This window comes from Desmodus rotundus, chromosome 7 (genome assembly GCF_022682495.2).
Source record: "Desmodus rotundus isolate HL8 chromosome 7, HLdesRot8A.1, whole genome shotgun sequence".
Lineage (NCBI taxonomy): Eukaryota > Metazoa > Chordata > Mammalia > Chiroptera > Phyllostomidae > Desmodus > Desmodus rotundus.
The window spans coordinates 4,226,730-4,239,226 of NC_071393.1; the positions used below are offsets into that span (position 1 = coordinate 4,226,730).

The window sequence follows — 12,497 nt, forward strand, 5'->3', positions numbered from 1 at the left end:
ACAAGTCTTTGTCTGCACGCGAGTTCTCAGCTCTCTTGGGTAAATACCCAGGGGTACAGCAGCTGGGTCGTATAGGTGTATGTTAAGAAATTGCCAAACTTTTTCAAAGAGGCTGCACCATTTTAAATTCCCACCAGCAGTGTGTGAAGGGTCTGTATGCCCTAAATTCTTTGGTTAGTTTTCTTGATTTTAACTAATCTATTGGGTGTGGTTTTAATTTATATTTGTCCACAGTTAATGAGGTTGAACATCTTTTCACAGTGCTTCTTGATCATTTGTATCTTCTTTGGAGAAAGATCTTTTCTAAATCTCTTGCTCATTTAAAAAAATATTGGGTTGTCCTCTCAGCGAGTTGGAAGAGTTCTTTATATCCTGTGGATCCCAGTCCTTCCTCTGATTCACGAGTATGTATGTGTTGCAAATAGTTTCTCTCAGTGTGTGGCTTTCGTTTCCTAGATAGTATCCGGAAGAAAGGATGTTTTCACTTTGGCGAAGTCCAGTTCATGATTTGTTTCCTTTTATGTTTTATACTTTTTGTGTATCATCTATGAAACCTTTGTCCCATGGTTGCTTCTTGTACCACTTTGCGTTTTTACAGGGCAACATGGTCATGGATTACTTGTTTTATTTGAACTGAAACTTGTATAAATGGAAACAAGCTTTAGAAATGGGTGTTAGGAGAGTACATACTGTGCGATTACTTTTTTGCAACAAATAAAAGTTGCTCTTAGAAGTCAGGACACTGGTCGCCCTGCGGAGGGACCAGCTCAGGGACCAGCGACTGGGGATGCTTCTGGGGAGTGGGGAGTGCCCTCTTTTTTGATTTGGGTCCTGGTTTCAAGTGTTCATCTCGTTTGTGACAAGTTTATCTAGCTGCAGCCTTACCATTCCTGTTCTCTGTGTTTCTGCTTTTCTCCAGGACTGTGTGCAGCTGAACCAGTACACACTGAAGGATGAAATTGGAAAGGTAAGTGTCCTCGGAGCCGGAGAATAGGATACTGGGGGGCGCCTGCTATAGCTGGGGGTGGGAGAGGAGGCCTTAGAGGCAAGGGTGGGCCAGGGTTTTGTGATTAATGGTCCATGTGTTTTGTTTTTATATCATAATATTAATGTGTTTCTGCAGAAGCACAGACAGCGTTCAGGGAAATCCCATATCACTATGGTGATAGTTACATCACCCCTCGTTAGTGTTGGTTTTTTTCTCCCCTTTGTTACTCTCACATCTGTTTTTTGCTTTTGTTTTAGCCAATGGGCAGTATCATCACAGGGGTCCAAAACTCACATGCCAGGCCCTGGCTGGGTGGCTCAGTTGGTTAGCGCATCATCCTAATATACCACAGTTGCTGGTTCGATCCCCCGCCAGGGCACATTACAAGAATTAACCAATGAATGATCGTATAAATAAGTGAACAAATGTTTCTCTCCCTAGTGCTCTCCCTCCGTCCTTCCCTCTCTCCCTCTCTTTCTCTCCCCTTTCCTCTCTCTCTCTAAAATCAATGAATAAAAATTTAAAAAAAGCTCACATGCCAATAGAGAGCAAATGCAAATATAACTGAGCAAAGCATGCTGGGTATGACAGTAGGGAGTGGTGAGGACTGTGGCCAACAGTTAACAAGGAAACGAGGTCTCCATGCCTGAAGCACGCTAGGTCGGGGAGCAGAGAGTAGTGAATCTTTGGTCCAAATTAATGTACAGATGTGATTATGGCTCAAGTGGTCAGAGCATCTGATTTCCTGAGGCTGGAAACCTGGATTTTTATTACAATCTGTCTGTTTTTAAATGTTGGCAACTAATTCAAACTTTCTAAAAACCACAGATCCCACAAAATAAAGCTCTAGGAAAGACTTGTTCGGTGGGCTGCCAGGCTGTAACCTGTACTAGGGTCCTAATTCCTGACTCTATGTCATGGTCATCTCCCTGTATCCAGGGCTCCTACGGTGTGGTCAAGTTGGCCTACAATGAAAATGACAATACCTACTATGTGAGTATCCGCCCCCCGCCCCCGCCCCCAAGCCTGTCCAAAGCGGGAAACCTCCTTTCCAGCCCTCAGCTTCCTGGAAGGTTTTCTTAGCTGTCGTCTCATTTTATTGTTGGCTTGTGTTCATGCTGTGCATTGGGAGGGACGTGCTGTCCCCACTGCACAGATGGGGACATAGGGAGGTGAAGTGATGGCTCAGGATGGAGGAATGAATGAGTGAATTCAGTAGACGTCTCATACGCTTACTCTGAGCTGCCGTTTCTACAGCCTCCATAGCACCGAGAACCAGGAGGTAGTAAGCCAAATGGCCCTGGGAGTGGAGGCTTTGGAATCAGTCCATTGTGGGTTCAAATCCTGCCTCTCCCATGTGCTAACAGCCTGACCTTGGGCAAGTGACGTAACTGCTGAACCTCAGTTTTCCCTTATGCGACGCAGCCAGCCACACCCATCCCGTGCCCATCACTCCAGCTCACTAACGTCTGGATTCAGTGACACCGAGTCCAAGGCTTGTGCTCTCCCAGCTGGGGAAGCTGCCCTGGAGCCTTGGAAGCCCCCTCGGGGCTTGAGGGACCCTGGGAGTCCAACCTCCATATAACCTGCTGCTGTCTGATGTCCTCTGGTGACAAGGCACTCACTACATTGTCCCCGAGCAACCAGGGATCCAAGAGCCTAGGAGTGAAGGGAACGCCCCCTCCCCACTCTTCCCTCTTCCACGCTTTAATCAGGACGTGGGGCCTTTTCTCCTGCAGGCGATGAAGGTGCTGTCCAAAAAGAAGCTGATCCGACAGGCAGGCTTTCCACGTGAGTCTGGTGGGCCAGGTGGGCCCTGCTCTGAGGTCAGGGGCTGGGGCGAGGCAGAGAAGGTCCCGCTGAACTGTGTCCCCTGCAGCATGCCCTGGGTCGATGCTCCAGAGACAGCCCTGGGCCCCTAACTGAGGGTTTTTAATTCATTTTCATTAAAAAAATATTTACTAGTGTAATATAGGTTGCAAGTCAAACAATCCATTAGAGGAAAACAGTTTGGCAGTTCCTCAGAAAGTTAAACAGGAAGTCACTCTATGACCCAGCAGTTCTGCTCCTAGGTGGACACCCAAGAGAAAGGAAGACACGTGTCCACTCGGAAGCTTGTACGTTAATGACCACAGAGTGGGAACAGCCCTAAGGCCTGTCGGCAGATGAATGGATAACCAGAAGGTGGTCCATCCAAGTGGAATACTGCTCGGCCGTAGAAGGGATGACATGCTGACTCCTGCTAGATGTAAATGAACCTCGAAAACAGGATGCTGAGTGAGAGGAGCCAGTCGTAGAAAGGTCACATGTTGTATGATTCTCTTTAGATGAAAAGTCCAGAGTAGGGAAATCCATGGAGAAAGCAGATGGGGAGTTTCCAGGGGTGGGGGGTGTGGAGAATGGGGGAAGACCGCTAATAGATATGGGGTTGTGGGGGGGGGGGCATGAAAATGTTCCGGATGAGATGGTGGCAATGGTGGCATAACCTTGTGAATGCACTAAAAACCATTGAGTTATGGATTTCAAAGTGGCACATTTTCAAACATTTAGATACCATGAGGTATTTGAACTGTATCTCCAAAAAAACACAAAGAACAGAACAGCTTCTCACAGAGAACAACAGGTTCTTGCTGTCCTCCTGCCCCTCCCTCCAGGCAGCGCCCACTTGCCCTCTCAGGGGCTGGTAATGGCAGTGCGTGGTCCTCGTAGACCTGTGGGTGAGCGTATGAGAGGCGGCTGCAACATAAGCTCCCCCCAGCCTCGCTGGGCAAAGTGTCAGTGGGGCCTCCAGGGGGAAGCAGATGAGAAAAAGCAGGAACCTCGTCCTCTCGCCAGGACCCTGGTTTATCCTGCTCGGTTTATCCTGCTTGGCTGAACTCAGCCAGCTGATACCTTGTGCCATTATTTCTTCATGTATCAATTTTTGTATCAACACGTCTGCCTCTGACTTCCTTTGAAGACAGAGGAGGATCTCGAGCGCTTAACCCACTCCTCACCTCCCTTTCCCAGCCAGGCAAGGAAAGGATACCATGCTGTTCAGTTCTGCTCTTAGCACATTTGCGTCTTCCCTCCTTGTTTGGCAGGTGCAGCGACTCTCCCAAACTGCTCCCTTTGTAGGAGGAGGCGTTTGGCGCCCTCCTTCCCTTTCCCTTTGAACCCCCCCTCGCACCCCGCTGCTCACACCTGCGCCTTGCTCTTTCTTCTCCAATGCTGGCTGGTCACGCCTGCCTTCAGTGCTGTGGACCACACTCAGACCCTTGCTTACGTGGGGCGTGCAGCCTAGTAAGTTTTAACCTTGGGTCTTTCTGTCACTGGGGCCTTTTCACTGTCGGTCCCTGCAGGGCCAAGCAGTGAAAAGATTGTTTTTCTTCTTTTTTTTTTTTTTAAGTATTTTATTTAAATCTTTTAAAAAAAGTATTTTATTTTAAAACAAATCTGTAAAAGTTGAAATCACAGACGAAAATACAGATTACTCAGACAGGTTATCAGATTAGCTTTCGGCAGGACTTGAGTTTGGAAGCACTGCGTGTTGGAGGGCATCCTGAAGTCCAGCCGCATCCTGTCCCCGGCCCTTGTCACTAATCTGTGAACATTTTTGTCATAGTCTTTCATTGTGTGAGTTTTTGTTGTTAGCTCTAGTCTTTTCCTCTTTCTGACCTCATTTTATATGTCGGCTGTTTCAGGAGATGAGGCGGGTGATGTTCTTGAGCCCCAGGAGGGGAAGTGATGAACTCACTGATGTGTTGAGATTGCCCGGGCAGACCCCCGACTTCTTTCCTCCTGACCTCAGTGAACTGACCCTCACAGTGGCCGGGGGCGCGGGGTGGGAAGGAGGATTGACCGAAGCCCGAGCTAGGGGCTTGTGCTTCCAGCTCACTCCCCGTCAGTCAGCAGCAGGAGAGGCGGATGAAGAGAAGGCTGTGCAAAGCCCCTGGTGACATCTGGCGCTCCAGCCCTCTTTGCCGTGACCCTTAGATGGTTCTTGTCTTCTTCAGGTCGCCCCCCGCCCCGAGGCACCCGGCCAGCCCCAGGGGGCTGCATCCAGCCCAGGGGCCCCATCGAGCAGGTGTACCAGGAAATCGCCATCCTCAAGAAGCTGGACCACCCCAACGTGGTGAAGCTGGTGGAGGTGAGGCTGGTGGGGGGACGCGGGGGAGCGCCTGGCTCTGTTTTTACCCGAATGCCACACCAGTGCTTCCCGCAGAGAGCCACGTCACGCCACGTCACACCCGCTAGCGAACTGCTGGACTGAGGAGTAGTTGTGGATTCAGGCTCCTTCCCCTGGTATTTGATGTAATCCCTCCCCGCTCCCCCCACTGTCCCGCATTTTACAGGTGCGGAGATTGAGAGGCTCAGGGGGATGCTGAGGCTGGCCCTTCGCTCACTTCTGTCACTTGGGAGCTGGTTCTTTCTGCTGCGTGTGTGTGTGTGTGTATGTGTGTGGTTGTGGCACCAAAGCAGCCACACGCCTGTCACACGTGGGCGTGGTTGCGATGGGACTGTGTTCACAAACCGGGCAGAGCACCGCCTACGGTCTGTAGCTGGCCAACCACTCTGGGCCAGCAGTTCTCATGCTTTGCTGTCCGGCCTCGTTTACGCTCTTAGAAGTTATTGAAGACCCCAAAAAGCTTTTTGCTCACATGGGTTATATATACTACTATTTGCCACAGGCCAATTTAAAACTGAGGAGTCTAAAAATTATTAGTTCACGTACCACAGTAATCCTACTTCATATTAATATAAGTGATATATTTTTATGAAAAATAACTTTTCTGAACAAAAAATGTAGCGAGAAGAGCGGCGTAGTTTTACTTTTTTGCCGGGTGTTGTTACTGTGACTGCCTGGCTTCATAGAAGACAGCTGGGTCCTCGTACCCGCGCCTGCACGCAGCCTGTCGTGACATCACACGCCACACGGCTCTGGGAAGAGCCCGCTGCACCAGCCAAGACAGAATGAAGAAGGCAAATGCTGTCTTCGTTTTAGAGTAAAAACAGTTTTGACCTCGTGGACTCCCTGGAAGCATCTTGGGGACGCCCAGAAGTCCCTGGACCACATTTCAGGCACCTCCGGTCCAGGTGACAAGGACTTGTAAACAGTGTGTGAGAAGCACTTTATTGACCGTGTGTTCACAGTCCGCTGGAAGTGCGAGTAGGTGCAGCCAGCTCAGCCTGAAGCGGCTGGGGGAGGTTTCTGAGGGGAAGTGAAGTTTGAAGTGGCCTGGTTGCTCCTGGATGGAGAAGACAGGGGAAGGAGCAGCATGTGCAAAGGGCCAGAGGCCTCTGTTCAGAGGGGTACGTCCTGACCTTTGGTAGGTGTGAGAGTCAGCAGCCACACTGCCTGGGGCCCGTGGGGGCCAGGAGTCTAGATGGGCCAGGTACTGGGTGTGCTTCTCCCCTGCAACGCAGGGCTTTGGGCTCCAGGTGGGCCGCCTTGGGCCTCTGCCTCGAGGTCACCGCTTTCTCAGGGCTCTTGTCCTGTGGATCTTGGGTGGCTGGGGAAGGTGAGTGTGATGTGGGAAGAGGTAGGGGGACCAATCTAGCCAAGGAGCCTGCCTTTGTTTCTTCCGAAAGAGAGGCTGCAGGATCTTGAGCAGGCACGTTAGAGGACGCCCAAGGGTGCTTGTTAGCAGGTGGCCCTGGGTCCTGGCAGAGTCTCCCTTCTTCCCACTGCCCTGTGGCACGTGGCTTCTCTGTCCATCAAGGCTGTTCATTCATCAGGTATTTCCTGAGCACCTGCTCTGTGCCTCGCCCTGTACAGGGCTCCACGGAGGCAACCGCGATGTATCCACAGCCTGGTGTCTGCCCTTTGGGCAGAAGGAGAGATATGGTAGAAATAGTGGGAAGGTGGAAGCAGAGGCCACGAGAGCAGGAAGCAGAGAAAGTGCTGTGGCACTTCCAAGCGGGAGGCATCGTGTCCTGCTGGGGTGGGGGAGAAGGGTCAGGATTTGAATTTGCACCTCGAGGACCCGTCCAGCTGTCTCCTAGGAGACAGGTGGGATTCTTAGTCGAGCTGAGGTGTTTCCCAGGAAGGAATTTGCCTCCTCCCTTTTGTAACCTCCTTTCTGGGTGTTTTGGACGCTTGAGGGTTGGGCCGGATAGTGCTTACTTTCCAGATGGTCCTTCAGATCGCACGCTGCGTTTGTCCCTGTGCCCTTCACCTTAACGGGGAAGAACGGGGGCCGAGAAGCCTTCCTGTTGGCGAATGTGGTCACACGGAGTCCGCTTCCTCTCCACTCATACCTTCTCTCTCTCCCCCACTCCCTGCTCCTGTCTCTGGCCTGTTCCGTGTGGCCGTGCCAACAGGTCCTGGATGACCCCAATGAGGACCATCTGTACATGGGTAAGACTCCAGCCCTTGCCTTCTGCCACCCCTGCTCAGGCAGCTGTGCCTGCCAAAGCCCAGGTGTCCTCTTGAAGCAGCCCTGCCCCTGACCTCTCTCACTAAGGACAGCATCTTCTCTCCCAGTTCAGCGGGGCCCCACAGTGACCCCACCGAATGCTGTGAAAGAAAGAGCCCTGGCTGGCGTGGCTCGGTTGGTTGGAGCATCACCCTGCAACTAACCGAAAGATTGCGGGTTCGATTCCCAGTCAGGTCGCGAACCTATGTTGCGGGTTCAATCCCTGGTTTGGGTACACACGAACCCTGGTCCGAGTGTGTACAGAAAGCAACCAGTTGATGCCTCTCTGTCGCACTGAAGTTTCTCTCCCTTCCTCTCTCTCTAAAAAGCAATGAAAAAATGTCCTCAGGTGAGAATTTAAAAAATTATTTTTAAAAAATTGTGAAAGAAACATAAAAATTGCAGTGTTTCTCCAAATGTGGCACCATTCCCCACTTTAAGTGTATGAGACGATTTTAGGTGGCACATGGACAAAGATTAAACAGTTTTTTTCAGATTCAATTTATCATTGTATAGGAAAGACTCTAGCCAGCACACTACACTCATGATTTCATGGATGTTGTTACCTAGGATAAGGCTAAAAATTTTAAAGCTGAGTCAATTTAAAGAAAAAAAATGAAACGATTGTTTACGTGATATATAGATATGGCTGGATTCTAAAAACAATAGGCAAATGAGTGAAATTGGAGGAAATTCAGCAGAAATCACAAGACGCAGAAGGTACTTTTTTGGTCCAGAATGATACCCCAGCCTAATTTGCTCACGTGGAGCCCCGGGCCTGGCTCCACATGCCTTTGGGCTGTTTCTGAGGAGGTTGGTTGTTCATTCAACAAACATTTCCATTTGTCAGGCCCTGTCCCAGGTCCTTTAGGAACAAAACTCAAAACTGCCTGCCCTCAGGATACCTCATGGCTCTAGTGAGGACGGTCAGACCCACTCAACCCCTAAGCATTATGGGTGGGCCCCGAAGGTGGTGGCACCGTGGAGACCAGCAAACCTGAGCAGGGTTGGGGAGCCAGGAGTCCAGGTTGGGGGACTGGGAAGTAGAGCGGCATTTGTGCAGGACAGTGGGGACCAGATGGCAGAGGACATTGTACACCCTTGTCAACCCTTGCCTTTCACTCTGAGCAAGAAGGGCGCCATTGGAGGGTCTGAGCAGAGAAGTCCAATGAGTGTAAAAAGAACCATGACCCAAGCTCCAAAGAGGAGTTTCGTGTGGGCCGGGCAGTTTCACGGGCAGTTTTTCACTTCCTGAGGTGCCGGCGTGACACGGAGCCATGCTGCCCTTCGGTATTTGATTCCGGCGGTTAGGGGCTCTCTCCAGGGTAGCCCTCAGGGCGTCGGCGAGGGTCCTGCCCCTCAGTGGGTGCGGGACACGACCGGTATCTCTGGAGGTTAGAAACTTCCCACCCGCCGCTAGCCCCGAGCATGGTTAGGCTGTGAGCAACTGAAAATAGATCTGTTTCAGCAGGCCAGCTTCCCCCATGCCAGCGGATCTATGGTGCTTGGGTGGGTGGGAGGAGGTGCCGGAATGCATGAAGCAGCGCTTGAAAGTTGAGACTTACATAAGCAAGGCAGCAGAGGCCAGAGCGGAGGGACCGGCACTCCTGTCTGTGGCCTTAGCTTTAGCACATTGCCTTTGCTTTTAGCCACGGTCTGAAGCCACGGCCCTTCTGCCCTACCTCTATTCTGCCCAAAGCTAGTTGATGAACTTGAAGCCAGGGAGGGGCCCCAGGGGAGTCAAGTTCCTCTCCTTGCTGCTTGGTGTTTTTAGGGGCAGTTGAGAGGAGAGGAAGATGGGGAGAAAGGCAGATTTTCAGTTTCCAATGTAACAATTTACCCCTTCTCTTCCCTACAGTGTTTGAACTGGTCAACCAAGGGTGAGTGCCCCAACCCCCTGCAGGTGTGACGCCCAAAGCTTCTTGGGCTGCAGAGTTGAGTGAGGCGGTGCTGGGCTCCGCAAGAGGAGGCGCAAGCCGGGTGTCTGTTTTGCGTCTCATGGGTGTGTTGACCTTTCAGGCCGGTGATGGAAGTGCCCACCCTCAAACCGCTCTCCGAAGACCAGGCCCGTTTCTACTTCCAGGATCTGATCAAAGGCATCGAGTACTGTAAGTGGGGCCTGTGTGAGGAGTCTCTCCCAGGGGTGCTTAGCATTCCCAGGAGTGGTGGTGGGAGAGTGGGAGTTCCTTATTTTCCTCCTAGAGCTCAAGGAGGTAGGTGGGAAACTCAATTGTCTGAGATGCACAGTCACCGGCAGCTGCAGATCCTTGCCTGTGGCCATACCTCTGGCTACAGAACCCCTTATTCCTGCCACACAGGACAATTAGCAATGGCGAGAGTGACTGAGGCACTACTAGGGGCTCTGTTGCCACTGTCCCTGATTCATAGCAACCCCGGGGACAGGGGTCCTGTTTATCTCCTGGAACCTTAGTTTCCTCATCTGTAAAATGGGAACAAAGTATCTCTCACCAGGGCTGAAATCAGCCAGGGCACATCAGTGGTTCCAGTCGGCTGGCGTTTGTTCTGGCTTCTGGTTGTTAAACATTTTCACTCTTACCCTTGCCTGTCGCTTTAGGATTGTTGCAAGATTTAAATGGGGTAAATGGGAAGGAATTCACACAGGGCTAGACCCCAGACTGGGCACTCAGCACAGGCAGCTGCCGGTCCTATTACCCATGTTATCACCTCCTCCTCCATCATCACCGTCCTCCTCATCCTCCTCATCCCCACCCTCATCCCCACCACCACTGAAGAAATGCAGGAACAGCTAGCCAAGTCCCCAGGCCTGCTTCGTGGTCACACTTCCACTCAACCTGCCCTAGTTGTTGGTTCGGTGAGCAGGCTGGGTGTCGGCGTTAGTAAATGAACGTTGTTTGTCACAAGTCTTGAGGCTTCTGGCTCCACAAAAACTCTCTCTGCTCTGTCGCTGGCAGCTGAGACTGTCCCAGGCAGCTCCTGATGTCTCCTGGCAGTTGGCGGTTTGCTCCTCACTTTTGAGGCCGGGAACGTCCTTAAACACCCTCTTCCCCCTTATCTTTCTGAGCTTTCTGTGGGTGTCCAGAAGGTCTTGGTGGAGGAGGATCAGCAGGGGGCCGTGGGAGAACAAGGGCGTCCATGCCCGTGTGTCTGGGTTGTGGGGGCCGCATGGATCTCCTCACGTGGTTTTCCTGCCCCCTCTCTCCCATTCGGCGTCTCCCTTGCCCCCAGTGCACTACCAGAAGATCATCCACCGGGACATCAAGCCTTCCAACCTCTTGGTCGGAGAAGATGGGCACATCAAGATCGCCGATTTTGGCGTGAGCAACGAGTTCAAGGGCAGCGACGCGCTCCTCTCTAACACCGTGGGCACACCCGCCTTCATGGCGCCCGAGTCACTCTCTGAGACCCGGAAAATCTTTTCTGGGAAGGTAGGTTTGGACCTGCCTGAGATGCTGAGTTCTGCCTGTGATTGGGGTCCTTTCGCTTGTAAGTGGCAAAAATCCAACTCAAAAGTGGAATCCATTATATAATGTAGATGAGCGAGGTCCATTTGGCTTTGGGCTTTGTTAGATACAGAGATTCAAATAGGAATCCGTCCTCTCCATCCCTTAGTTCTGTTTTCCTGAATTGGTTTCCTCCCCAGGTGGGTTGGTCACCAGCAGCTCCAGGCTACTTTGTATCGGTTTACCAACCTCAGAAGAAAGACTATACCGTTCCCTGAAGAGCTCCAGCAAAAATTGTGTGGTTGGCTCTGATTGGCCCAGTATGGGTCATGTGCTCATCCGTGAACCAATTACTATGGCTTGGGGAAGTGGTACTCTCATGGGTCAGTCCTGGGTCATGTGCCCACCCAGAGGCTGGGGGCAGGATCGACCCCACCTCAGCTCCCCAAAGGAAAGCGGGAGGAGTTGACGCTGGACAGGCAGAAGAGGTAGATGCCATTCATCTACCACCCTGTCCCCTCACACGAAGCTCCTTTTTTTTCTTGCAGGCCTTGGATGTGTGGGCCATGGGTGTGACGCTGTACTGCTTTGTGTTTGGCCAGGTAACAGTGGGGGTGTCCTGTCTCCTGAGTGTGGCTGGGTGGCCCCCTTGGATTAATAGTTTCCTTTGCAGGGAGACAGTATGTATCCATTCACAACTTGCTAGATCTGAATAGGAAACAGGATGACTTCCCAAAGGTACCTGTCTGTACGAGATAGACCTATCTGTGAAAGGAAGATCTGTTGAAGGGTGGGCAGAGGCCCGGAGAGGTTGTAAACAGTGGACAGATTCAGGGTTAGGACAGCAAATGTGCCACTCTCTTCTGTCCTAAATCTGAGACAGACATCACTAATCAATACCTGCATTTTTCCTCCTGAGGCTGATCCTACTTCTGAACGTACCGTTCCAAGAAGCTGTTTGTTGCAGGGATCGAATTGGAATGGAAGTTAAAATCCATTTGGCATTTTTGATTTAGAAAGTACTGTTTTGTCCTTCTTTTTCTTTTGTCCTTTTTTAAATAGTATTGATATTTAGGGGCTTAAATTTTTAACTCTGAAGTTCTGATTGATTACATGAATAAAAGCATGAATTTTCCCTTTTCAAGAGATTGTGCTCCTGTTGGGGGAAACTTCAGAAACAGGTTCTGTGAGGACATAAAGGAGTTTGTAATCTCCTCCCCCCAACATTGGATCAGAAAATTTTCAATCACATAGCGAAGTTGAAAGAATTGTACAGTAAACACCTACACAGCCACCATTCCCTGGGTTCTACCATAAAGAATCTCACTTTATCACATGTCCTCAGTCTGCCTTTTTTTTTTTTAAACATATTTTAGAGTTAGTTACCAACATCTCTCCCATCTCCACACCTGCAATGTGTCAGGGTGTGATTGTTAGCTGGAGCTCACTATTTGTTGGAGGTGTTCTCTCTCTCTCTCTCTCTCTCTCTCTCTCTCTCTCTCTCTCTCTCTCTCTGGTAAAATTGACATGTAGTGAAATGTACAGATCTTAAGTGTACTCTTTGATGAGTTCTGTCAAATGGATACAACTGTGTAATCCAAACTCCTATCGAAAGTTACTGCTCTTAATGAAATCATTTCCCTTGGACAGGAGTGGAGCAGGTCATTTTCTGAGACTTTCTCCAACCTT

The 12,497-nt window shown here is 50.7% G+C and overlaps 1 protein-coding gene across 4 annotated transcripts in view; it reads left to right on the top strand.

Annotated features, from left to right (window-relative positions):
- The window catches only part of CAMKK2 (calcium/calmodulin dependent protein kinase kinase 2), a 44,071-nt gene that overhangs the window by 18,429 nt on the left and 13,145 nt on the right, over window positions 1-12,497 (top strand). For all 4 annotated transcript variants that reach the window (XM_053927654.2, XM_053927652.1, XM_053927651.1 and 1 more), the window contains exons 3-11: window positions 920-967; window positions 1,928-1,981; window positions 2,728-2,779; window positions 4,984-5,117; window positions 7,292-7,328; window positions 9,245-9,266; window positions 9,406-9,494; window positions 10,594-10,793; window positions 11,357-11,410. In XM_053927654.2, the coding sequence (XP_053783629.1) occupies window positions 920-967; window positions 1,928-1,981; window positions 2,728-2,779; window positions 4,984-5,117; window positions 7,292-7,328; window positions 9,245-9,266; window positions 9,406-9,494; window positions 10,594-10,793; window positions 11,357-11,410 (690 nt within the window). The remainder of the gene's footprint in view (window positions 1-919; window positions 968-1,927; window positions 1,982-2,727; window positions 2,780-4,983; window positions 5,118-7,291; window positions 7,329-9,244; window positions 9,267-9,405; window positions 9,495-10,593; window positions 10,794-11,356; window positions 11,411-12,497) is intronic.